Raw genomic sequence first — 24,960 nt, forward strand, 5'->3', positions numbered from 1 at the left:
TTTTTCCTAGACCCTTACTGCACAGATGTGCAAGGCACAGGCCCTATCTTCTCCCACTCTGTTACCTTAACTCTGTACTGATTTAAAGAACGAAGTCAAAATTTCTTAGTGACTGAGTATCCTTTACTGGCAGCACGGGGGATCCTTCTGCCTAACGTGCATGTTTAAAGTAACTAATTATCTTATATTTATACAATAAAACAATGAATATTCAATTAATGCCTATAAATATTCATTACTAATCCCGCCTACTCTCACTTCGTGTGTTAATTAGCTTATCAGTGCGCTTGCGCATATTCCTCCAAGAATTGTGGGCAGGGGTCTTTGGGAGGAAGGCCATAGGTCTTCCTCATGGTGTACTTTTCACCTTTTGTCTGGTATGTGATGATCTTGCCAGTTTGCAGTGTTCTTATTGGTCTGAGCTAATTTACGTCCTTGTCAACCATCTGTTTCTTCCACTTGTTTCTTTTAATTGCTCCCTCTAGATAAGTTATAAGCAGGCCCCTTGTTAGAGAAAGTTAGAGAAACAGACTCCTTCTCTGATCAGTTATTTCATTAATTATTTCTTTCAGACTATGGTTACATGACCTAATTACTATACCTACATTTTTGAGTAAATATAAGTCCTTAGCCTTGGTACAGGGTTGTACAGAGGATTTCATAGCAGCTTTTGTTGTGCAACTATTAATTTCATTAGAATATATTTCTTTTATTCATTATACTTTAACTACAAGGGTTATTCTATCCTAGAGTGAATTCATTCAGTATCAGTACCAAGGTCTCAGTCAAGTCTCCCTTGTCTGTTTTTTCCAGTTACTAAAGCCAGCCTCCCTTTTTGCTTTAGCTCCTCAAAATCCTGCTGTTTTTTCAAAACTCCTCACATCAGCTCTAGGCTTACATCTACCAGTTACCAGTCCAGCTTAGCAGCTTACCAACATTTCAACCTTTCCAACATTTCTCTTTCCTTTTAAGAAACCTACCTGAAGTTCAGACATTCCTTCAGCTTCTGATACTTCTTTGCTGCTGCTGCTGCTTCTTCTTCTTACACTTCTGATACCTCCTCCTCCCCCTCTTCTTTGCTCTCTCATAACCCCCTACTATAGCTCCTAAAGTTATTTCCTATGCTCTTCCCTTGAGTCATTTCTGATTTTTCAATACAGGCTTTAAAACTAAACTCAGCACTAGCCACCAGTAGCAGACAACCTACTCTTCTTCAAAGCAACCAGTTCAGACTCCCATAATATATCACTGCAGCAGCTGCTGGGGCTTTATTTTCCCAATTAGCTCTAATTATGGTAAGCAGGGAGCCTATAGGTGCTAAGCATCCTGCCCCTAAATTGAGTTAGGCTTGTTAAGAGGGGGAAAAAAAATACAGTTGGGCTTCAAACATCTCTGGTAATTTTTCTAGGAGTATGCACAGTATGTCCATACAAGCACTCTCTCTTCCCACAATTATGTTACTGTTGTGGTATAACTCCAGCCAGTTAATAAGTACCACACAGATGCTCACTCACTCCCCCCTCACCCAGAGGGATGTGGAGGAGAATCAGAAAGGAATATAAAACTTGAGGGTTGAGATAAGAACAATTAAAAAATTGAAATAAACCACCACCACCACCCAGTAATAATAACAATAATAGTTGTTATGAAAAGGAGGGAGAAGCGGAGAGGAATGAAATCCAAAGGGGAGAAAAGAAAACAACTGATTCACAATACAGTTGCTTACCAACCACTGCCCAGCCAGTCCCCAAGCAATGATGGGCAGGCTGCAGCCAACCCCCACATGAGCGTGATGTTCCATGGCATGAAATACCTCTTTGACTACTTCACATCAGCTGTACCCCCTCCCAACCTCCTGCATGCCTCCAGCCTTCCCACTGGCAAGGCCTGAAAAACTGAAAAGTGCTTGACTTAGTACAAACACCACCCAGCAAAAAACAAAAAACATCACTGTGCCATCAACATCGATCCCACACCAAATCCAAAACACAACACTGCACCAGCCACTAAAGAGAAAACTAACTCCATCCCAGCTGAAACCAGGACAGTTATCTACTGAAACAGGGACATCTGATCAGCTAAATAAACTCTCCCCGCCTCTCACAAACACACTACACACAGTTAAAAATAAAACAAACCCCAAAACCCCTATCCTACAGCTGCTCCCAGCATTGCAGCAATTACACTCATCAGCATTATACCAACAAACTCCTCCTATGTTGCTTCACCAGCCGCTAACAAGACAACTGAATATGAATTATGAGCAGTGCTAGGACTGGGGTCAAAGGTAGATTTTTTTTGTGTGTGCTATGTTTAAAGGAAAGAACTTTATGGGGCTAGCCTGAGGGTTCTGCATTGTCTTTCCTGTCCCATAGCCATTTACTTTTTAATGTAACACTAAAGAAAATGGATGGCAAAAATGTAACAGCGTGGTGCTTAGTGCCCACACCTCTCTTGTGTTAGGTTTAGAACTGTCAAAGCACAGGGGCTCGCAGACCTCTTTAATTGCTCTGCTACCGACAGAAATATGGGCTCTGGTTACAAGACAAGATATTCTGAGTGGGATACTTACCGTATTTATTTGAAACAAATTATTCATGCCAGTGCTTTCTGTGCAGCTAATTGATAAAACAGAACTTAGGTGGGATATACTGTGTTATGTCAAGACATACAGTGAAGTTTATATATAAACTACACTAGTACCAGGCTCAGCAGATATGCTAATGTTTAGCAGAAAAAATGTAGATTAGAAACCTAATATATTCTTCTTTATTTTTTATATTTTAATCAGTGTTAACAATGAAAGACATCTTAAACTAGTTTTTCTTGCCTATCCTAACATACCAGGGTGATACATCTAGTTTGGTTATAAGCATAGCAGGGAAATATTTAAACGTTTGCTATAAAGTTATTTACCTGACCGTTAATATTTTTATTAAATTATGTCTATTGAATGTAACACCTAGATAACGAGTGCCCCATCAAGGTTTCTTTGTAGGTTCTTGAATTACGTAGGGACACCTTGATCCTGCCAGCCAGCACAGCTCAGCTGCAGAAGTCTGCCCTCGCAGATTTAACCACCTAAGCTTTTGTGGCAATTTCACTTTTTATGCATGAAAACAGCAGCAAACCACACATTAAGATACCACTACCTCTTTAAGAGATGTGGTACAAAACTCTCTCCAGTCAAGCAAAGCCAAGAATCCCAGCTATCCTCCTAACAGTAATGATATCACTTTGGAAAATTAATTCGGATGGTTTGAATCCTAACTCCAATTATATGAACTTCTCTTTCAGAGCCATAAAAAAGAAGCACCCAATAATGGGAAACAAATGCATTACCTACCTGACTACCACATTAAGGCCACAAAATTAAACATGAAGTCTAGTAGGAGAGGACCTAAGCAAGATGCAGTAACATTAGGCTGATCACTTTGAAAACTCCATGTTTTATGGGACAAATTTAATAAAAAAGATATGTATTAAATTACATGCTTAACAGGATGAAAGCACAGCATGTTTGCAGCGCAACTAATTGAGCAGTTAACATACGCAGAAGTCATGTTTTTGCTCAGGACATCCTTGAGATTAAGGCATACTGAAAGGAGAGAAGGGTTGTAAGAAGTATGTGCAGTTAGAGATACTTAGTGAGGAAAGCTTGAGGGAACTGAAAGCTTGTGTTGGCATATACTGGATTGGGAAGGTTTAGGAAAAGGGCTGGAACAACATTCCTGAGTAGGAATAGGTTTGCACCAAAACAATGAGGCCTTCTGAGGTGCCAACCATTACACTAAGAAGACAGTGTTGGAGGGAAGTCTGGATGTCTGGAGAACACTTTTGAGGATGATCAGATGCTAAGCAAGCATAGCATGGCATGGATGTAAAGAATCTGGTGGTTACCCCATCCAAGAACGGCTAGAAGAGCTGAGCAGCTGTTGCTCTCCAATGGTCAGGACCTGGGGAGAGCTTACAGCTCCAGCTGCCTGGCTGAGGAGCACTCACATACCAGAGAACAGGGTGTTTACTGAGGATTGTTCTTCACCCTTCTGACCTCTTCTGTCCTGCTTTGTGCCCTGTTGTAGCTGTCACTGAACAAGGCTTCTGCATGCTCTAACTTCCCTTTCATGTATTTTCAGGGGTGTTTTTTTTCTTTTTTTTTAATGTTCTTCTCCTGCCAGACTGAAGCCAAACAGCATCCATCAGGCACAACACACCGCACCAACAACCCGCCTCCTAAATGCAGGAGATCAGCAGCAATCAGGCAGCCGAGTTTAATCAACGGCTTTCAGGTGCTCTGAAGAGGGTTCTGCGTCCCCCCAGCCACCAGCATGATGGCCTCCATTTCAAAGGCCCACCGCGATCCTTGATGTGAGGGGTAGACCGCATTCTGCTTCTTCTCGGACGCATCTCGCCTGTCTAGGTGAGCTGGGCATGTTTAACAGTGGGGCGGACGGGGCTGGGCTTGGTCGGGTCCGTCTCTAATCCCTCAGTTCCACACCCCCATCGCTCCCCTCACAGACCAACACACTACGCCGCCACACCACCCAGCTGAGCCTGGCAGCGATTGGCTAGCACTGCCTCTAGCCCCGCCTTTCCTCCCTACCGTGATTGGTCTACCTTTTAAATTGCCTCCCGCTACTCCACCTGTGATTGGACAATTCTTCGGGCAATCTTTTACCCTTCGGCCTCTCAATTGGCTGCGTGAGGGGAGGAGGGCGGGTCTCTGTCTCACAGCTCCCGCTGGCCGCGGCGGGGTGCGGGGCCGGGTGGTTGTTGTGGCTTTCTCCGCCGGCTGTAGCCGCCCGCGGCCGGGCCCACTGCCGCCCCGATGGAGCTCTCCTGCCAAACGCTGAGAACCACCTACCAGGCGAGGGAGGCGGTAAGGAACCGGCAGGCCAGGCGCCAGCGCATTACAGTTGCTATGGAAATCGCGACGGGGCCCTTTGCGCATGCGCAGTGCGGTAGTGCGCAGGCGCCTGGGGGACGCGAAGGTGTCATGGCGCCTGAGGGGCTCGGGGCTGCCTGGCCTGGCCTGGCCTGGGCTGGGCGGGGCGGCCACCAGGCGCACTAGCGTGACGGCGGTTCTGGCAGCCCGTAAGGGTGGGGGCTTCCCGCTGCCTTCCTTTCCCGTTTCCTTTCCCGTTTCCTTTCCCGTTTCCTTTCCCGTTGCAGGAGGGAAGTGCTTCTCCTGCCGCTCCTCAGGGCAGGGCAGGCCTCTTTCCTCCCCACAGCCACTGGCCGTTGTACGGCCCTGGCAGAAGCCGATACAAGTCTGTGTTCCTTCCTCCCTCGGCTCCCTTTGCCCTAAGTCCCACCGTGCCGCCGTCCCACGGGCGGGTCGAGCTCCGGGAAGCCTATAAGCAGCAGGATTTTGCTGAATTTCTTAACCTGTTCTTTTGCTTCCATCTGCTGGTCAGATTCAACAAGAGTAAGCAAGACTGCAGGACTGCTAAAAACCTTTCCCACAAAGGTTTTGGGTGTTGTGTGTGCATACACAAATCCTTGTTCCCACTCTGCATGACTAGGACAGGATTGCTCACAAAAAGACACTTTTGGGAAGGGTTCTGAGACTTGGGCTTTGGGTTGTGTTAACCTCTTAGGTTATTACCTAGGCATGGGAGCCTCTAGCACAGTGTTTCTCTGAACCCTGAAGTAGATTCAGGTCCCAGCCACTGAGAATGGTGCCCTAAGGTGTGGTATTGAAATGGTGTTAATGTGCAGAAGGAAGACTGGGGGAAAAGGGGTCTGATTTATAACCTCGCCAATGGGGATTTGGGTGGCCCCAGTCCCAAGGATGGTTTTGACTACGAAATGCAGAAGTGTTTGTGGGAATAGGTTCTGGAGCTCAGGAACACTTTGCTGTGAGCTGTACCTTTGGGTTAGTGTGCTTTGTAAGCTGACTTCTCCATAGCCTTTCTGGTAAGATGGATGTGAAGATCAAGAGTTTACATTTTGGGTATGGAGTTGAGGGAGCTATTCATATTCTGCAGAGGGGCAGAAGGTTGGAGCCTACTTTTTTTAAGCCAGTCGGTGACTAAGGAACAACCTGAAGCTGCCAAGAGGATTTTTGATTCTTGCTCCAAGGTTCTTGACTTCTGTGGAGGGAGCCTATATACTCAATTTCTCTTTTCTGAATTCCAGTATTCCAGTGCAGTATCTAAAAGTTAGGCTGCTACATCTTTAATTTGTAGCACTGAATAGTTACTGGAAACCCTAGTTCCCCCGTCCTGTCCTTATCTGTATCACATTTTCCCATTAATCTGTTCTATAGAATGGAAATTATTATTTTCTAACAATTTTGGGGGAAAGGATTTTAAAAAGTAAATTCCTATACATACTACAATTCTATAGCTGTTTGCATATACCCAGTGTGGTCTTACAATCCAAGAAATTTGTTCTGTGAGGCATTTCACTGGCTTTAATTGTTAAGTGTTTCCTATATTTGTTCTATAAATCACTTTTGATAAGCAATATTATTGTAAACTGCTGAAGTTCACAAATTCCTACAAATGAGTGGGAGAGTTAATGCTTGTTAATTAATTTATAAAGTCAGCATCCTTACTTTGTATTGTGTAATAGTTCACCATACTTTGTGTCCATTCATTTTTGTGTATTCATCATATAGATCACTTCAGTGAAATCTTGGCAGTGTAAAACCTGGCTTCAGCAATGTTCTTGTTAATAGAGGGAGCTAATAGCTGTCTGTGAGTGGCTCTTTGCATCGGAGCGTGAATTAATGAAAGACAGCATGTAACTATTGCAATGGGGATAGAAATCAGACAGTTTCTGGTTTTAGTGCACCAAACTCAAGTAGTAAAATGTCTTTACATTTAAATGTAACACGTCTTGGATGCATCCTAGTGTTACTACTAGGACAGCTGTAACTTCTGTGGTGAGCTTGCTCTATGCCTTTGGTTATGAAAGCTGTTTGTAATCCTTGAGAAACTTTGCCAACTCTATTGTTTGCAGCAGGCTTGTGTAATTTGGAAGAGAAAACAGGGTAAAGAAGCGCCTTTTCTTTGTGCTGGGAAGTTCTATTTAACGGCAGCTAAGTTATACATTGTTTAAAACTCACCATTTCCCTTCTCTGCTTGTGTTTCTCAAAAAACACTGTCAGCAAGCCAAACAATAATCGAACACCAGCCTTATAAAAAGCCTGGCAAGGCTGCAAATATAACATGCAAAGGGCTAGGGGAGAGGGAAAGCTGTGGTGTTACAGCATGGTAGAGGGAGGAGGAAAATTAAGTGAGAGTCCATCATGCCCCAGCCACTCTCTCTGTCCTGTCACATGGTGGCAGCTTGATTTTGAAGGAACCCCATACTTGGCAGCTGCCCTGGGATCCCAGAGGCAAAAGAGGGAAGGGACACTGCCTGTGTATTATGGTAAGATCTTTCCCTGTCTGATAACAGAGCTAACTGCTTGCCTCTTGTCTGAATTCCTCATCACTGATCCTCTGAAATCATCTTACTGACTTACAAGGGCACAATGCTATAGCAGTATAGTTCTTATTTCCAAGTTTCTCAGACCGTAACTTGCTCTGTAACTTTTTTCTTCATTCTATCAAATATATTCATGCAGAAATATAGGGTTAAATTAATCTTTTAGTAGTTCTATTAATTTGATGGAATTGCACGAGCAACTAGGTAGATTTGTAATAGAAATGCATTTTAGTAAAAGGTATGGAAATGGCTAAACAAACAATTGCATTTAAAGATGCAATACTCTATTTAATAGGGTTTCATTTTAAACATCTCAAAGAAAGGAATACCTACCACTTTTGTTAAGCTAGAAATAAGTAAAATACACTATCAGCATTGGAGCTAATTAGTTAAGTGCTCAACTGTTTAGTTTTTAAAATGAGATCACGCTTAAGTGCCTTAAGCTTTTATTAATTGCATGGACCCCAAAATCCCCTGTAGTAATTGAAAATTTAATTACATACATTTTTTGTTCTTTTAAGAATGGAAGCTTATTAAACTTTAAACATTTAAACATCTATTGAAATACCAGTGGCTATAAACAACATGCAATTCTAAATACTAATTAAACAGGAAGGCTAAATCGCTATAAAGCTAAACTGAATTTTAAGTAACTTTGCACTCATAAGTACTCTGATTTTTTTCATGCTGTGTAAGATTTACCATTTCTTCTCTAAGCACAGCAGGAATCCTGGGCAGTGTTAGTATCTGTCTGTACTGTGGCAAGCACGTTGTTTTGTGGAGATCAGTCCCTAGAGGATAAACTGGTGTTCAGGAAAGGAAACCAGCGTGGGCCCAGAGCTGCTTTAAGTGGCCAGCTAAAGCTGCTGGTGGCACCCACACATGCGGAGGTTCCTTTACCTCTTGGAAAGAGTACGTGGTAAAATAAGACGGCTAAAGGCAGGGAGACATAGCTTTGTGTAATTGGTCAAGAAAGCAATGATCCGTGTGCCACTGCCTCACAAGATTTATGATTTGGTAATAGTTACATGTTGAAAGATTTACTTTTTTCTTGATTTTTTTTAATTTTATTTTACAGAAAACTCACAGAAATAGCACCAGAGATACCTCTGTTCTGTTTTTTGGATCCAACCTAATGCAAGTCATTGTCTGTTGATCAACTGATTAACGGCTTAACTTTCTTTGGATATGTCTGACTTTGAAAATTAACCTTCACTGTTTGCATTCTTATTAACACAAAATAAAGACAGAATGAACCTAGGAACCTAAGAACAGTCTAAACTGTCTTCTGTTTTTTAAATAGGGCTCTTTTTTTGATATAAAGGTTCACTTTTGCTTTGCTTGGTTAACACAAGAACAACATTACCATGTTAAGGCTGGAGCAGGTTGCTCATACATAGAATGTTATCCGATTCCCAAAGCAAGTCTCTACTTAGAATACTTGAGATGCTGCCCATCACTGTATCACTATTTATACTAGAACTTAAAATGCCTTTAGGGGTAGTGAAAGTAACCTAGTGGGAAAGACAGCAGCAGAAGACACACCAGAATACAAATTATTTTCGAGGAAAGTTCCGGGCATGCTTTGTGGGCCCCTTCAGCTCATGAAGTGGATACAATTCCTCTCTTGTTGGAGTATCGCTGTAAATAGTCAAACATGAAACACTTGATGTGTTTTATTTCTGTGGCAGCCACTGTGTTTTCATGCTGTGTTTTAAATATTTGGAGGTAGCAGTGATCTTGCCCTTTGATATTTGGGCAAATAAACCAGTTAATTTTTCTCAGCGTAAAACAGCAGGAGCAGTTGAATGTACAGGTGGGATTCTCAGCCAGTAATGATTCCAGCTTCCTTCTTGCACCTCCAACCCTGTTTCAGAAGATTCAGATCATCCAGAAGAATTGGTGAGAGGTTCGCAATTCAAAATCTGTTTTCCAAACACCAGCACCTCAAAACAGTAAGGAAAAGATAATTTCATTCCAGGATGTCGGTGTTTTCTCTTTGCTCATGACAGTTCTCAGAACTGGTTCATTTCTTGTTGCAGCACCTCTTAGGAATTAATCTACTTCATTCAAGAGTTACTGATTTACTAAGTAGCATTCTCCTTCCCCAAAATGGTTTAGAAAAATCATCTTTGTACAAACACTGAAAGGCAAACAGTATTGTAGCTTCCTTACTGATTCAGAAACCAAGTGGCTGCTACCTTTATCAAGAGGATATCAAAGGTAGTAGAGGCTAGAAGTGGCGTATGATTTCTTCCCTTTTCTCCAGACAGCTTGATTCTTCTCTCTAGAAAACCAGAATGAAAGTCCTACCAATCTTTTTATTAATATGTGAAATACAAATACACTTCCACCCCGCAGGAAACGTTAAAAGCAAGCCCCAGCCTTTTCTTAGTTGTGTCACTAGATGGCCCCACGCCTGAAGCCAACATGCCAGAAAATAGCTGCTATGCTGGGGGACCTGGGGCTCTACCCAGTACTTTTTACAGGTTGGCAAACACACAGAGAAGTATTAGTTTTAAAAATAAAACAATAGCTGATTGTGCTATCTCAAATGTTTAAGTTAGCAGTGGAATGCTACATGATATCCACTGCTGTGTACAGAGCAAGTTTGTTTTGCAGTACATTGCACCACCTGAAAGCACCTCTGCTTGTAGGAATAAATGATTCTCTGTTATCCACAGTTTAATGATGCTTCCTTCCTGAAACCAGGATGGATAGGGTAAGGGGCTTCCCATATAGATACTCCTTTTATGCATCTCGGGGAACTGAAAAATAATTCCTGCTCAGTAGTAATTCTTTGGCTTGTTTGTGTGCCGGGCACTGGCAGAGAGCAGCAGCAGCCATTGCTACAGATGCTGGGGCTCTGTTTTCTGTATGAAGAGGACAAATATATGTGAGTTTGTCACCTGCAACTTCTGTTACAACCCTAAAATCTCAAGTTTTCTCTGCAGATGTTCAGCATATATGGTATGTTTCATCAGAGTAAGGTTTTGTTCCAGTATCTTACAATATTCCTGTTTCTGCTGCCTCTTATGCTCTACTTGATATTGCACTTTATGCTCCCCCAGACGAAGCTTCAGTGAACGATGACAAAGATATTTTACACTGCCTTGTTTTTATTGCTGAACCCTTTGTAAATGACTTTGGGTTCTCCAGTCTGTGTGAAGAAATCCATGGGACTGACTCCATACTGAAATTTCTGCATGTTGGCACCTGACTTTGGTCGCTGTGGTGTTAAAATCAGACAAGTCTGGTGTTACCCCAAACTACTAATTCCTCAAGTGCTCTGTGTTTCACTTGTGTTTATGTATCAAGGCCCATGAAATGGGAGGTGCAAACGGTGTTACCGCTGGTCTTTGTAGTGTAATTGTACAGATCCCAGACCTGTTCTCCATCGCCCTTCTCCCAGCACTCAGAAAACAGATTTCTGGTTGTAAGGGAAGCACGCAGCCATGCTGGAGCACGAGGTTTCCTTGCACAGCTCTTGCAGACACTGTGCGTGAGGTCTGCAAGAGTCCTACTCTGAAATTTGCATCAGCCTGAACATGTTGGAGATCCATAACCATAGTAAGGGAAGTAAATTATATTTTCAACCTCAAAGTAATTTTCTCTTCTCTAGGAAAAGGTTTCTATTCATCCAGTAGCCCTGATAATGTGTAAGAAAAATTATATTGAAAACCACTTTCCTTGTGTTTATTAACAGTGAGTTGTTTTACAGTTCTTACATGCTGTTGTCTTAATTTGTTTGTTTCCACAGGCTACGTTTAGATGCTGTTTACAGCAATAAAGAGAATATTACATTTGATCTAGAGTTCTGTCTTAATTCACAGGATGAAATGCGAACAGAAGCTCGTCGAAAAAATCTCCTCATTCTAATTTTGCATTATTTAATGGAGGAAGGGTATGGTGGTTTTTTTTTTTCAATAATAGTGCTCTACATTTGTGGGTTTGTGTGTGTCTGACCTCCTGTAATGTGTCCTTCTGTCCTCTGTTGGGTGGATAGACAGCATGGCCTTTTGGTTTGATGTGAGAAAGAGGTAAACTACTGTTATGTTTCTTGGTAGTTTACTTTGCTAAGTTGTTTCAGTTTCTGGGACAAAAATGTCCTATACAATTTAAAAATACTTTAGAGCAATGAACAAAGGGTTTTTAAACAGAGTTTATGCTTTTGTAATTAGTTGTAATAAGAGTTTTGGACAGGTCAAACCCCCCATATACTTATTAATGCCATTGTTTGCTTTTTTCCCTCAAAAATCAGAATAAGGGCACTCCGTTTTTTGATCTTTGTTTTTTTGAAATTATCAGGTATGTCGATGCTGCAAACGCATTGGAGCAAGAGACGAAATTAAGTTTACGTGGCTTTGAAGTTTGTGACAACATTGATCTTGAGACAATTTTGATGGAATATGAAAGCTATTACTTTGTAAAATTTAAAAAGTATCCTAAAATTACCAAAAAGGTCCTTGGCATTGGTACGTGGCTTCTTTCAAAAAAGGAAGTTTTTGTTTCCAAAACCTAAAATGTATACTTGCCTGATATGCTCAGTGCCCCTCTCATGTATGTCAGTGCTTAATGTTTGAACTCTTACAGTTGGAGCTATACTTCTAGCATATAGCACATAAGAATTCAGAGGTGGTGTTTTGAGCCCTTCTGCTCTTCCTTCTCTTTATGTGGAGGAGCAAGACAGTGATGTTCTGTCTTTTAAAAACTGCTTTGATATTGGAAAATACCATGTAACTAGAAAATATTATGTCATAGATATATCCACTTTCTTCTTTTTGGAAGAGAATAGTAAGTGTTCTATTTTGGATTTAATTTTTAAATTAAAATAAACCACTTATGCAAGATTATAACTTAGGTCATTCAAGCTAGTGCTTAAAAGCTTATCTTAGTCCAAGATTTAAGTCTCATTAACTGTTTATTTTACCCATTTTCGTGTACTAAATGTTATGTGGCAAACAAGTAATAGGTTTAGTTACTCCAAAGGACTTAAAGTCTGAGGTATAAATGAATGATACAGAATAAGGCGAATCAGAATATGGTCAATCTGTTATGACCTTAAGAACCTGATCAGTTTTATACTTAAGTACAAAATGTAACTTATAAAAACAGTAAAAACAACTGTACAAGAATCAGTTATGAAGAACTTGAAGGGTACAGAAAACACCAACATCTCTGTTCTTGTAAGAAAAATATAATCATCAGAGAAAGAGGTGATTGGCCAGGGAACATCTCTGAGTAGTTGTCATTGTTTTGTATAGCTGCCAGCAACTTTGAAATCTCAGGTAAATTAAACATTATATAAATATAATAAAAATTACCTGTATAGCTGAAATGATTTTGAAAGCTGTTAGATGTACTAGTCATCATTACATTCACTGTGATGTAGAAGATCAGTACTACCTGGAAGCAAACATCATCTGCCTGAAAAAGAGATTTACCTGTAGAACCTATTGGTTGGTGTTAATACAAAGAGGAACAGCCTTGCAGGATAAAACCAGAGAGATTTATTATGAACCAAGAAGGAAAATGTATCACAAGGCATTTGCCACATCTTACTTAGTCAAACTGAATGGTAGCCAAGGCTCAAACTGTGATTCAAGTGGGAAAAAAAAAAAATTCCCAAAAAGCCACTGTCAGACAACGGTGACCAAAAAACTTTTGGGTTTTTTTGTTTCCTGACCAAAAACTGGGTACTGAGAGCTTCTAAAGCTGTTCAAACATGGGGTAGTCTGCCATTACCCAAGCTTAGAATTGTGACCATGCTGGCAGGGATGCATCCTCCTTTCTCCCTGAAGCATAAGCAGCCTCCTTTCCTACATGTAGTTTGCAACCTGCCTTAAATTGTGTCTGTGGTCAGATTGTGGTATATGCAGGCCAAACAAAATGATTAGTGTGGTTCTCCTTCCTATGGAATTCTTTGTGCTATTCTCAGCAAGTCCTACAGAACCAACTGGTTATTTCTGTGGTGAATTGCAGTTTGCAGTGTGGTAGGTGTACCCCCAGGATTACAGGTATCACTCATGGGCTCTCCTGCCTCTAAGCACACAGTGTTCCCAGGCTCTTTCAGCGAAGTGGCTGTTTGGGAGGGATTATTTTATGTAAGTGTATGAGACTTAGAGTGGAGGAGCATTCTACAGAGAACACTGATAGGAGATGTATTTTGGAACAACTGGGTGCATGCCAGTATGGTACAAAGCCTGAGCTTTATGAGTTCAGAACTAGGCTTTGTGAGTTCGACATTTTGTGAAAAAAGCTTTTCTTTGACGGTAATTGTTCCAAATGACATAACTGCAAAAAATAACATAGTTTGATAACCACCGTTGCAATGTGACATTTGTGCTGTCTTAGTATGTTGAACATGATAAAATTCCTATTAAGAGGAGGAAAGCAAATTCTTATTTCCCAATTCAGCAATGGAGAAATTATTAGCATTAAATAAGCATTTTGTGTGATATATTAAATTAGTTTGTTGTGCTTAATCTAATTCTGGTAGTGCCCATTTTACTGTGAAAATTATATTGGTTTTAAAATGTAAGCAAAGAAACCAAAGACAGAATGAGCCTAAAATTTAACAAGCCTGAAGCCAAACTGCTCTCTCCAATATCAGTTTGTTTTCAAAACATTTTTGCAAGCTTGCATTGCTTATAATCATGCTGTTCCTGCTTATGCATTGCTTTTCCAAGATTGTTAATGTGTGCTCAAAAATATTTTTCAGGGGAAGGGAGGGAATCAAGTTGCCCTTTTTTATATGCCTTATTATTTTCCATTTTAATATTGATTTTGCCGCAGCAGAAAATAAACAGCTGAAGACTGGCGGAAGACCAAGAAGGTAAGAGAAATGCATGAGGGTTTTTCTGGGCAGAAAATTTTCCTATAAAAGCAATATGCAATGTAGTTAAAATAATGTTGTGATACCATAGGAGTACTAAATTCTAGAGTCATGCTGCTGACTGTGTGGTGCATTTTTCTGTATCTGTTAGAGGAAAATAGAGACTTATTTCCCAAATGGAGATGCAGACGATTTACAAAGTTTCTACAGTGTGGATATGGTAGGGTGGTGTGTTTGAAAGCAGAAAGCATTGAACTTTGCTGTGATTAAAATTGATGCCTTAACTTCAGTGGGAGCAAAGTTAGCCCCAAACTGCTTTATTTGAAAACTCTGCCTTTTAATCTTTTGGTGTTTTAAGGAAAAAAGAAGTTGTGAAAGCCTTCCAAGACATTATTTCTTTAATTCTAGGACAGCAAGCTCTTCTCAGAATCTCCCAAGGCTCAAACTTCAGACAGTGCAACAACCATTGTCAAGAACTGCACATGGGAATAGAACAGAATTTAAATCATCCACCAAGGAGGGCTTCAAACAGGTTTAAATGTGTTTTATCTTGGTGGCATTACAGTTGAAACTAATGTGATTTTGAGAGGCTATAGGCAGCAGGAGGATGTGAGTTTTGGGTTTGTGTTTGAGTAGTTATGTAACTTAAAGATTATAGATATGAGACTTCAGGAGAATAGGCTTTCTGGCTGTGAGCTGGGGAGCAAGTCACAGGCAAAAATTACAGGAAGAGGAGTCATATAATCCAACCTATACTGAAATCAACCAGAGTTTTCCTATTAATACCAGCAGATTCATCCATTAGTGCCAGAAAGCAAGGCTAACAAACCAAGTAGAAAGTCTGGTGTAATTTGTAGGCTTCTTCACAGTCCATAAGGTGTTTGAGATTGGGGGAGTAATTTGGCTCTGTAATTTTCAGTTTTGTGAGTCTCATTTTGGTAAGATTGCTGTGAAAACTACTTTATTACCATCCCTTACAGAGGACAGAGCAGAAACAGCAGGTTGGTGGGCAAGTACTGTGTGTGTTACAGCTTTTGAGGAACGGAGTGAAGGAGAAGCTTTTTTTTTTTAAAAAAAAAAGTCCTTGTTTTGTTCCTGCATGGGGAGGAACTCATCTCTGACCAGTTCTCACCCTTTAAAAAAACACCATTAGCTTTTGCATGTTACAGCAATAACTGTGGTGAAGTGAATGTCAAAGTAACTTACAATCCTAAAACAGCTCCTCATTTATGAGTTGGCATGCTGTGTTGTATACTCGCCTGTCGTTTCCACTGTTCATAACTGTTCTTCTTATAGCTATGTAAAATGCAGATTTCTGAAACTTAAAATGGAAGCTCTGTGCATGAAATAGCTTGAATGCTGAGCTCTAGAGCCGTAGCTTTCACCACTGCTGTCACCAGTCAGATGAAGTCTAACCAAATGTACAATGGTGTTTGCCTGACAAATATGGGATTACTCTTGTAACTTCCATGGGATGATAAAGTTCATCTGGGCGTGTATGAAGAGGTGGGACAATACCTGTAATGGAATATCTGTGACTCATCTACTTGACAACACATCTGTTTGAAAATTGATTTCTCTTTAGAATAATGACAGTGCAGTTACTTTGGAGCAATCTGACTTTGGCTTAAGCATCTCAGCAATCAGCAAAACTGGAGGAGACAACACTCACCCAAGAAGGGTTGGTAGAAACATAGTATGTGATTTATGATAGAAATATGTATGTAGAAAAAACACATTATAAAGTTTTTCACAAATATCCAATACAAGCTTTTTGTGTCTATTTTTACTAAAATGTTTCTGTATAATTAGCTGAAGAGTCAATTTTATTATATGGGCAGTAATTCTTTGCATAGGAGGCCCTGCTTGTATTGAATAGTTTCAAACATTGTCGAGAAGGAAGAATATTTCGGTATTTAAAACCCAGTGGTAAGAGCTAAAATTGAAGCTATGTTTCAGATTCCTGAATGAGATAAGAGGCTCTGTGGTTAAATTGTTGCAATGGCTGAGATGTGTGGGTTTTTTCCCATTGCTGTCACAAGATTCTGTGGACAGGTTTTGCCATATTTAGGACTTGCATGTGCAGTAAGAAAATTCATTGCTGTAATAGCAAGCAACATTTAGCCAAATGCAGTTCTAACAGTAGTGCTACCATCATGTTAAAGCCTATCACCGCATTATTTTCTCCTTTAGGGCCAAGTAACTGACTTCCATGGGATGATTCAGGATGCTGTCAAAGTATCATCAGATGGAATTGCCTTGAACAGCCTTAATTGTGATCCAGATCCATCAGTAAGGTTTTCTGTTCATATTTCTATCTAATGAATGTGAACATCAGTTTTACATAACCAGGAACAAAATAAAATACCACAACGATGTTGTCTTTGTTCCCAAGTGCTAAAAAGTAGGCTTAGATTTCTGAGCGGTGCATTTCCTTGAATGAACAGTCATACTTGATACTGGTCTAATTTATTGACAGTTGTTTACTGTTTGAACATGAAAGTAGGCAACAAATACAAATAATACCTTACAATTCACAAAAAATATTGCAGAAACCTACAGAACATCTGAGAGTGAAATGTAGCTTCCTTTGAATTCAGTATATTGTGTAGCATTTGCCTCTGCTGAGACAAGAACATAGTTTAGCTGGTCAAGAGAAATTTTGAGTAATCACTCCTTGACACAAGCCATAGCTTCTCAGGCAGTGCATCCAGCTTACGTGGTACCAGTCAGCTGCTACGCTTGAGGAGACTTGCCAAACAGAGAACATGACAATGCAGTGACCCATAGCTCCACTTTTCACTCCTTTTAATCTATTTAGGGCTACAAGTGCAATAACAGAGCTGATCATTTTAATGTTAATTCAGGATTAGATTTTGTTAGATGAAAAGACGAGTTACTGCAAATATGGCTTACTTCAAAATCTTTATTATCATCCATGTTTTTACAGCTTTAAAAGTTGATATTATTAGGATGTATCAGCTTTTTTTTAAACTGTTTTGTAGTTCCTCTGTTTAAAAATAATTGAAATCTGACAAGGACTTATGTTTGCCTTTTTTAGGAACGATTATTGAAACCCCTTAGTGCTTTTATTGGCATGACTGCTGAGATGAGAGAACTTGCAACAGTTGTAAGCAAAGTAAGATCAGGTCCCCATTTTGATTATACAGGGGTCTTGGTTATCTTTGTCATCTGAGAAAACTGTTTGTTTCTTTTTACTGTCACTGATAGTGCTTATTCTTGAACGTGCAAGCTATTTTTCTTATCATGCGACTCCAAACAAGTAATTTCTTTACATCTAATGATGTTTCTTTCCGATACACAATAGGAGGAAGTAATTAAGACCATTCCTTTCTAATGGGGAACTTGTAATCTAATCATGCTGTACCCATGAGACTGTCGTAGCTTTTCTCTTTATTCTTACTGCTACAGAAAATGTATAATACTTCACCGAAAAGAAAGATTTAAACATATTGGCTAATACCAACTATTACCTAATGTATTACCAAACAATGATCAAATGGTGGGAAAAATCTTGATGCAGCTTTGTGGGTGCAGTTTCCATTCAAAGCATTGGGCTGTATTTAGTGTGGGTGGTGTGCCAGTATCACAGCAATATCCTGATTCTGAGCGTATCCACTAGATACCATGTACCAAAATTATTAAATCCTTATGTTTCCTGCATCGTTTATGATACTGTTCCTGTGCCTGCCTTCGTGCTGCCTTCATAACCTGGACTCCTTGTCTTTTCTCACTTGGTGCAGTTGAGAGATGCTTTTTATAGGCTTTGCAAGCTGCACCCTTCCCTCATCCCAGCACAGGAGCTGCATGAGCAACATCAAAAATACACTTTACTCCAGGGCAGGCTGGGGATTCTTCCAGGATGGGCAGTTTGGCACCTGCAGGGAAATCCCAGTGTTGTCAGCACCATTTCATTTCACTCATGGGTCAAGGTGCAGTCTAGCAAATGGGCCCTGGCCTCTGGGGAGCAGTAGCTATGAAGCAGGTAAATGCTTTGCATGCATCACCTCCCAAACACCATGAGCCACTTGGCCAAAAGGCTTCATAGTTATCACAGTATTTTATAGTGTTGTGACTCTTTCTGGATATAAGAATCAGAAATTATATCGTCTGTTGTTCCCCAATACTTAAAATCAGCTGTTTAAAGAGCCTGGAAGACTTTTGCTGACTGATTTTTATAGCTGTGTATGGCCCAAATTCTTGGTCTGTAAGTTTTGCATTTGCAGTTTAGTAGAACTGGGATCTTAAGAAATTTCCAACCTTAAAGTAGGAAAATTTTCATTTGTTTGGATTCTTGTCTGGTTTTTCATTTATGGTAAATGTTAAAAATAGTGTTGTTCTTGCTGCTACTTCAGCAAAAAGCAATAGGGTTGCTTTAACATTCATTATGTTTTTGAAATTGTGCTGGTATGTTCGTAGTTGCTATGGTAATCAACACTGTGGAAATCAATAAAAATAAATAGCATGTGGTATCTATTTCACAACACAATCTAATTTAATTTGGAAACAGTTATGGAAGTCTCTACTTAGTATCAGAAATCTGATTCATCTTAATTTGCTGTTAATAGAAAGGGAAAGTGTAATCTACTCTCTATAAATAATTCTTCTAATCGTATTAAATCAAATTTTCCCCTCGGATATAAGCACATAATTCTTCTTCTGTATCAGGGGGCTGCCTGTTTTTATTGGAGAGCAGAATTTATTCAAGTATTTGTACCAAGGAGATGATATTTTCTGCAGAACAATAAGTCTCTGGAATGCAAAGCCACAAAATATTACTAAGGCAAATGGAAAGATTCATAGAAGATCTGGAAAGTTTGATGAATTAAATGAAATTAATTTAGTGAGTGCTTCAGGGCATAGACTAATTACCGACTATTTTTTGATAGATGCTTAGGGGAAAATTTTCCTCCTGTTACAGAGTTCCTCGCAGCTTTTCTCACAGCATATAAAATCTTGTATAGTGTGGAGTAAATAGCAATTTTTCACTGTTACTTATAACTTCAGCAATAACATAAGTAATAGGCGCAGCCATAATGTTACTGAACATCAAGTTTAAAACAAGTATTTTCACACTGCACATGATTAAACCGTGGAACTCATTACTACAGAATAAGCATGTTCAAAAAAGTGGTAAGAAAAATTAACTGAAGAATGGTTGTCAAAGGGTGTTTGAACTCAAAGACTAAGATGTAATTTTAATTAGCAAAGTCCTTCTGTTGCAGATTTTATTGGTTGTAAATGTGAACCAACACATCATTCCTATTGCTTATATTTTATTTTTTTTAAACATCCAATACTTGCCAGCATCACAGACAAAATACTAGGATTGGTGAATCTTCATATCATGATAGCTCTTCATATGCTAGTTTGTTATTAAAACCAACTAACAGAAAACAGATCTGAGAAACAGACCTGCTGAGCATATACATTTGGCAGTGTATATGCTGTCAGGGAAATGAGGGGCTGGAGGGGAAGCAAAGCACAATGTAGTAGTTCTGTAGAAATGATTGCTGTCTAGGCTTTCCTCTTGGGAGGTCCCTAGTACGTAGGATTAAATAATACAGTTTGTATCGCTTAATAGCACTCTTATTTTATAGCCAAGTCAATTGTTTTACTTTGCCAGAAGTCATTATCCCAGCGCAGAAGTTTTACTAACAGGATGCAATGTATGTTGCAGGACATTTATCTCCATAACCCAAATGTGAAGTGGGATGATATTATTGGATTGGATGCAGCTAAAAGGCTAGTCAAGGAAGCAGTTGTTTATCCCATAAGGGTAAGGCCCTAAGTAGTTTTGAGAAAACCGCTGTTGGGCTTGTTAGCATTTTCTGTGTAATCACAGACTTCTCACTATTTCTGTGCTTTTGTAGACAGTTCATGTTAGAACTATTCCTGTTCATGTTTCATTTGACAGTGGTATATGCATTGTCCTATAGGAAAATGGCCTTTCAATATTAACATTGTAAGTGTTGGGCCCTATTCTTTGGCACATTTGGAAATGTAAGAGGTGCTGGATTTGGCTATATTAATTCAATGGAAAATAACTTACAGAAGACATTTGAAGAATTCACTTAAAACCGATTTCAAATGGCAAATACAGTATTTTTTTCAGTACTCAGATCATATATGTTATATTGTTTTGGAAGGGGTTTATCCCCCTCTCCAAATTTTGTAGGTTTCCTGAATGTGTTATAAGCAGTGCAGGTATGGGTTAGAATCCCTTGCATTTTGTTACAGACAATACATTTTTAGTCCCTGAATTACTTTTCTCTTCCCACAGTACCCACAGCTATTTACTGGCATTCTGTCTCCTTGGAAAGGTTTATTGCTATATGGACCACCAGGTATGGAAAGCTTTATACCATATCCGTTTGTTTCACACTGCTTCTGGTTTTGTCCCATGGATAAATAATTTTCACTAATTAGATCAAATGTGTTAATAAAGAACATGTTTTGTAAGTTGAAATAAAAGGGCACAACACTGTATGATTGTCTGACACTCAGACCTGTCCATTTGCCTTGTTCACAACCCTTGACTATTTCTACACCTGAATTTTCCAAAAACAGTACTTATACTAACCATATAGAGGCATGAGAACTCATATGTCTGTTTTTACTCAATTTGGACCGTATTAATCAAGTTTGACTTGACTTGATCTCATGAAATGTGAATAAATCTGGCCTGGACTCATCATCTTAAGGAAAAGGTCCCTTTCTTCTGTATTTGGGGGTTGTTTTGGAAATGGGGTGGAAGCTTTGCCCTTTTCTGGGCTAGCTGAGTATTTTCCCTGTCAGCATGGCTTCAGTGCTCCCTCTGCTCCACTTTGACATGAGCACTGCCACCATGAGTGTCGCTGGAAGGGGACAGAGGGCACGAGTACTGCCCGAGTCAGGTTGCAAAGGCTGCTGCTACAGTAAGCTCCATTTGTTCCTGTGAGTGTTCAGATGTACTTGGCAAAGAAGACATCTGACCATTTCAGCATGTAGTACTTCAGAATTTGGGGAATGCATTTGCAGTGCTGTATTACCTGAGTTTCTCCGGACAGCCCTGGAAAAGCCACAAAATGATCAGAGGCTGGTGCCCCTCTCCAGTGAGGACAGGCAGAGAGGGTTGGAGTTGTTCAGCCCGGAGAAGGCTCCACGGAGACCTTATTGTGGCCTTTCAGTAATTAAAAGAGGCTTATAGGAAAGATGGGGATACATTTTTTTAGCAGGGCACGTAGTGATAGGACAAGGGGAAATGGCTTTAAACTAAAAGAGGGGAGATTTATACTAGATATCTAGATATAAGGAAGAAATGTTTTACGCTGAGGGTGGTGAGACACTGGCACAGGCGGCCCAGAGAGGTGCCCGATGGCCCATCCCTGGGAACATCCAGGGCCAGGCTGGATGGGCTCTGAGCAACCTGATCCAGCTGAAGGTGTCCCTGCCCATGGCAGGGGGCTGGGCTGGAGGGACTTTGAAGGTCCCTTCCAACCCAAACCATTCAACAATTCTGCGACTTTTTCTGTTTCACTGGTTTTATCTGCCTCATAGTAGGATGAAGGGAATTATTCAGTCATTTGCATTATATTTCTTTAGAGTTAATTTCTTCAACACTGTTTGTTCATAGGTACTGGAAAAACTTTGCTGGCTAAGGCTGTTGCCACAGAATGCAATACAACCTTTTTCAACATATCAGCGTCAACCATTGTCAGCAAATGGAGGGGTGATTCAGAAAAACTTGTCCGGGTAAGAATTATTATCTCATTCATTATGCTTCAACAAACATCAGGTTCCTACTTAAAGAACTGGAGTTTAACACAGAATTGTAAAGTGAATATTCCTCTGATACTCGTGATCTTCACAGATGTGACTTTGTTCATATTTAGCTTTTAAAATGGGAATAATACCACTTCTGCAGGAGTCTCACAATGGATTCTAGCTGTGGAATTTTAGTTCTGTAATGTAAGATGAAGCAAAGATTCTGAAGGCAGCAAAGATTTTTGACTCACTGAATGAGACAGAGCTCCTAACTAAAGCAGCATTTGCTTAGAGACCCCTTCAGAGCGCTTCGCATCATTTCTGCAAGGGTTGGCTCCTAGGCTCCCTACAAAATGTGATTTAGATACCCAGATTCCCAACTCTTCCTAGTCTTCAGGGCACAGAATTGGCAAAGAATTCCTTTGTGACAAAGATCTTGCAGTCAAACGCAAATGTAACGTTGTTTTAAGGAAGGTAGCTTGTTGGTAAATGAGTACATGTATTTTCACATATAGACTAGCAAGTAGCGTGCACAGCTCAGCTGTGGTACAAATAAATGCAGGGATTCAGGTGTAGCATCCCTGCCGTAAGATGCCCATCCTAATTCTCTGTAATGACCACCATTTCAGTGTAAGAAATGCACAAGCTCTTAGCCTTCCTCAAAGCTCATCTCTTAGACTACACTTCAGATAGATACAGAGCTCTTGAAAATGAATAATAACAGACTGCACTTATTGTTAATCTGTCTTGAAATGTAGGCAATGTTTGCAACATAGTTATTCTTCATGTACCCTTTGTTCTTTAGATGCGTTTTCCTTCTGACATTCACCTCCTGTGTTATTGAGCCTCTTGACATCTGTCTCAGTAGCTTCCTAAAAGTTTCGCTGCTGGCAGGAGTAGGGATGAGACAGTCTGTTTTCTGACACCATCATCCAAAAAGTTTTCCTGAACATGCTGCAGCATTTGCAAAGATACTGAGTGTGTGGCATTTTACCCTTAGTTGAGTTTTTGGCAGAATCCAAAAACAAAATGAGATTGTGGATTAGGACAGCTCTGAGAAAAATACTGTGTGAATTTATACCCTAAAATCCCATGGCTGGTGCAGGAGGTTTCTGAAGTTGTGTGAAGTGTATGTGGGTTTTGTGGTCATTTGGAGGCCTGTCTACTCACCTGGTTTTCCTTGGTTCTGAGCTGTATTGGGTGTGATTTTATATTTTAGATTTGTAGTAAAATTGTAGACTGGTCGTGGACTACCTGGGACTCTGGGCAAATATTATAAACCCTGTGTTTTATATCCAAAGTTCAGAAAATAGGATATATATTTAAATTTGGGGTTTTAGGTGTTCTGATTAAAAAATGTTGGATTAGTATATATTGTTAGTGATATTTATTTTAAAAACTCGAAGAACACTTCACTGAAGAAGAACCGACAATATGTTCTTACTGCAAATATAAGCCTCTCTGTGTTTACAGAAAAACAGAACTTCTTTCTTCAAAGGGCAGGCCCAGATGTTTCATGTCAGCTTAATAGTCCATTTTTTAATCTTGATTGTTCAAGCAGTTTATGTTTGTTTTCACCAGGAAAAACAAAAGCACTGCTTGATTCTTACCAAGAGAATCAGTCCATTTTCTTTCATTATGGTTCAGCTGACTTGTAATTTCTTTTTTCTCAAATCCTTATTTAAAAAAACTACAAATGGAGCAACAATAAAAGAAGGATGTTTAATCTCTGATAACAATTTAAGAGTTCCCAGAATCCTGTGATGGATCATTTTCTTCTATCCCATTATTCACAGGGTACTCTGATAGGATTTAGCCAGAAAGATTTACATATAAAGGCAGGATTACAAGCCTGTTCTTTATATCTCCTTTACAAACCTTTCAGAATTTGAGAGGATTCAGGAACCCCCAGCCTACCCAGAGCTTTTTCCCAGCAGATACTCCTTTTTGTCCTAGAAGTTTGGAATGTGGGTGCTGTTATTTAACTTCTGTGCCATTTGGCCCTTAATGCCTTTTTGTGTTAGTTTATCTTTTCTTTCACATTTACTTCTCTCTAAACAGGTGTTATTTGAGCTTGCCCGGTACCATGCTCCTTCCACAATTTTCTTGGATGAGCTGGAGTCAGTTATGAGTCAAAGAGGCACTGCTTCTGGGTAACCGATGAGACCACTTCCTATGGCTTTAGGAGAATATTTGTCCCCCTTTTACTGCATTTTTTTTAAGTGTGTGTGTGTTCAGGTGCTGACCAACGTTTATTCATAGAGTGTGCCTGTTAGAAACAAATCTTAGCTGAGCTAAAGCCTGGGGCTACTCTAACAGGATCATGATTGGGCCCCTGAAATACTTGTCTTTTAGATTTTTGTAGACATTATAAGTACTTTGACATTTCTTGACATTTTGTTAAGCAATTCTTTTGCTCTGTTGTAAACTTTAGGAGCCTCACAGTGTGTTATTGCCAGAGTGCCTATCACCTCTGAAAGTACTGCTTCGTGGAAGCATTGCATGCGCTGTGGGGATTTAAAAAGTGAGACATAGCGGTGGTTTCACTCACAGTAGATGAGATCAGTAGAGAAGCAAGCATGAAAGACAGGCTGTGTGAAGGTTAGCAAGGGACTATGGGTCCAGCGAAATTGTGAGAAGGAGGGAGGTGCAAGAGTGTATAACCAGTGGTGCTGCACTTCAAAATAAGGAATTTGAAATGGAAATCATGGTAGCGTGGGGGAACAACAGATGACTTGTTAGAGGTGATTAAGAAGCAGCTGATTTTGTGACAGGCTTAGGCGCAGCAGGGTAAGGTGGAGTGTGCAGTGTGGAATGGCATTTTCATCAATGGACAGATTTTGGTGGCATTGTCAGGACTCCCAGATACAGGAATGGGAGGATGTTATTATTGTCTTCCATGGTGTTGACAGTTCATA

At 40.1% G+C, this 24,960-nt stretch overlaps 1 protein-coding gene across 8 annotated transcripts in view; it reads left to right on the top strand.

Moving 5' to 3' along the window:
• Positions 1-4,719: 4,719 nt before the first annotated feature.
• Positions 4,720-24,960, top strand: part of KATNAL2 (katanin catalytic subunit A1 like 2) — a 30,483-nt gene continuing 10,242 nt past the window's right edge. The window contains exons 1-12 of one of the 8 annotated variants that reach the window (XM_037372877.1): positions 4,720-4,879; positions 11,274-11,344; positions 11,749-11,915; positions 14,236-14,275; positions 14,684-14,807; positions 15,861-15,956; positions 16,469-16,567; positions 17,337-17,414; positions 19,977-20,075; positions 20,580-20,643; positions 21,912-22,030; positions 24,104-24,195. In XM_037372877.1, coding sequence (XP_037228774.1) covers positions 4,829-4,879; positions 11,274-11,344; positions 11,749-11,915; positions 14,236-14,275; positions 14,684-14,807; positions 15,861-15,956; positions 16,469-16,567; positions 17,337-17,414; positions 19,977-20,075; positions 20,580-20,643; positions 21,912-22,030; positions 24,104-24,195 — 1,100 coding nt within the window. In that variant the 5' untranslated portion in view covers positions 4,720-4,828. Of the gene's footprint in view, positions 4,880-8,518; positions 11,345-11,748; positions 11,916-14,235; positions 14,276-14,683; positions 14,808-15,860; positions 15,957-16,468; positions 16,568-17,336; positions 17,415-19,976; positions 20,076-20,579; positions 20,644-21,911; positions 22,031-24,103; positions 24,196-24,960 lie in introns of all 8 variants that reach the window. The other 7 variants (XM_037372878.1, XM_037372880.1, XM_037372879.1 and 4 more) reach the window with 7 other exon arrangements.

This window comes from Falco rusticolus, chromosome Z, assembly GCF_015220075.1.
Source record: "Falco rusticolus isolate bFalRus1 chromosome Z, bFalRus1.pri, whole genome shotgun sequence".
NCBI lineage: Eukaryota > Metazoa > Chordata > Aves > Falconiformes > Falconidae > Falco > Falco rusticolus.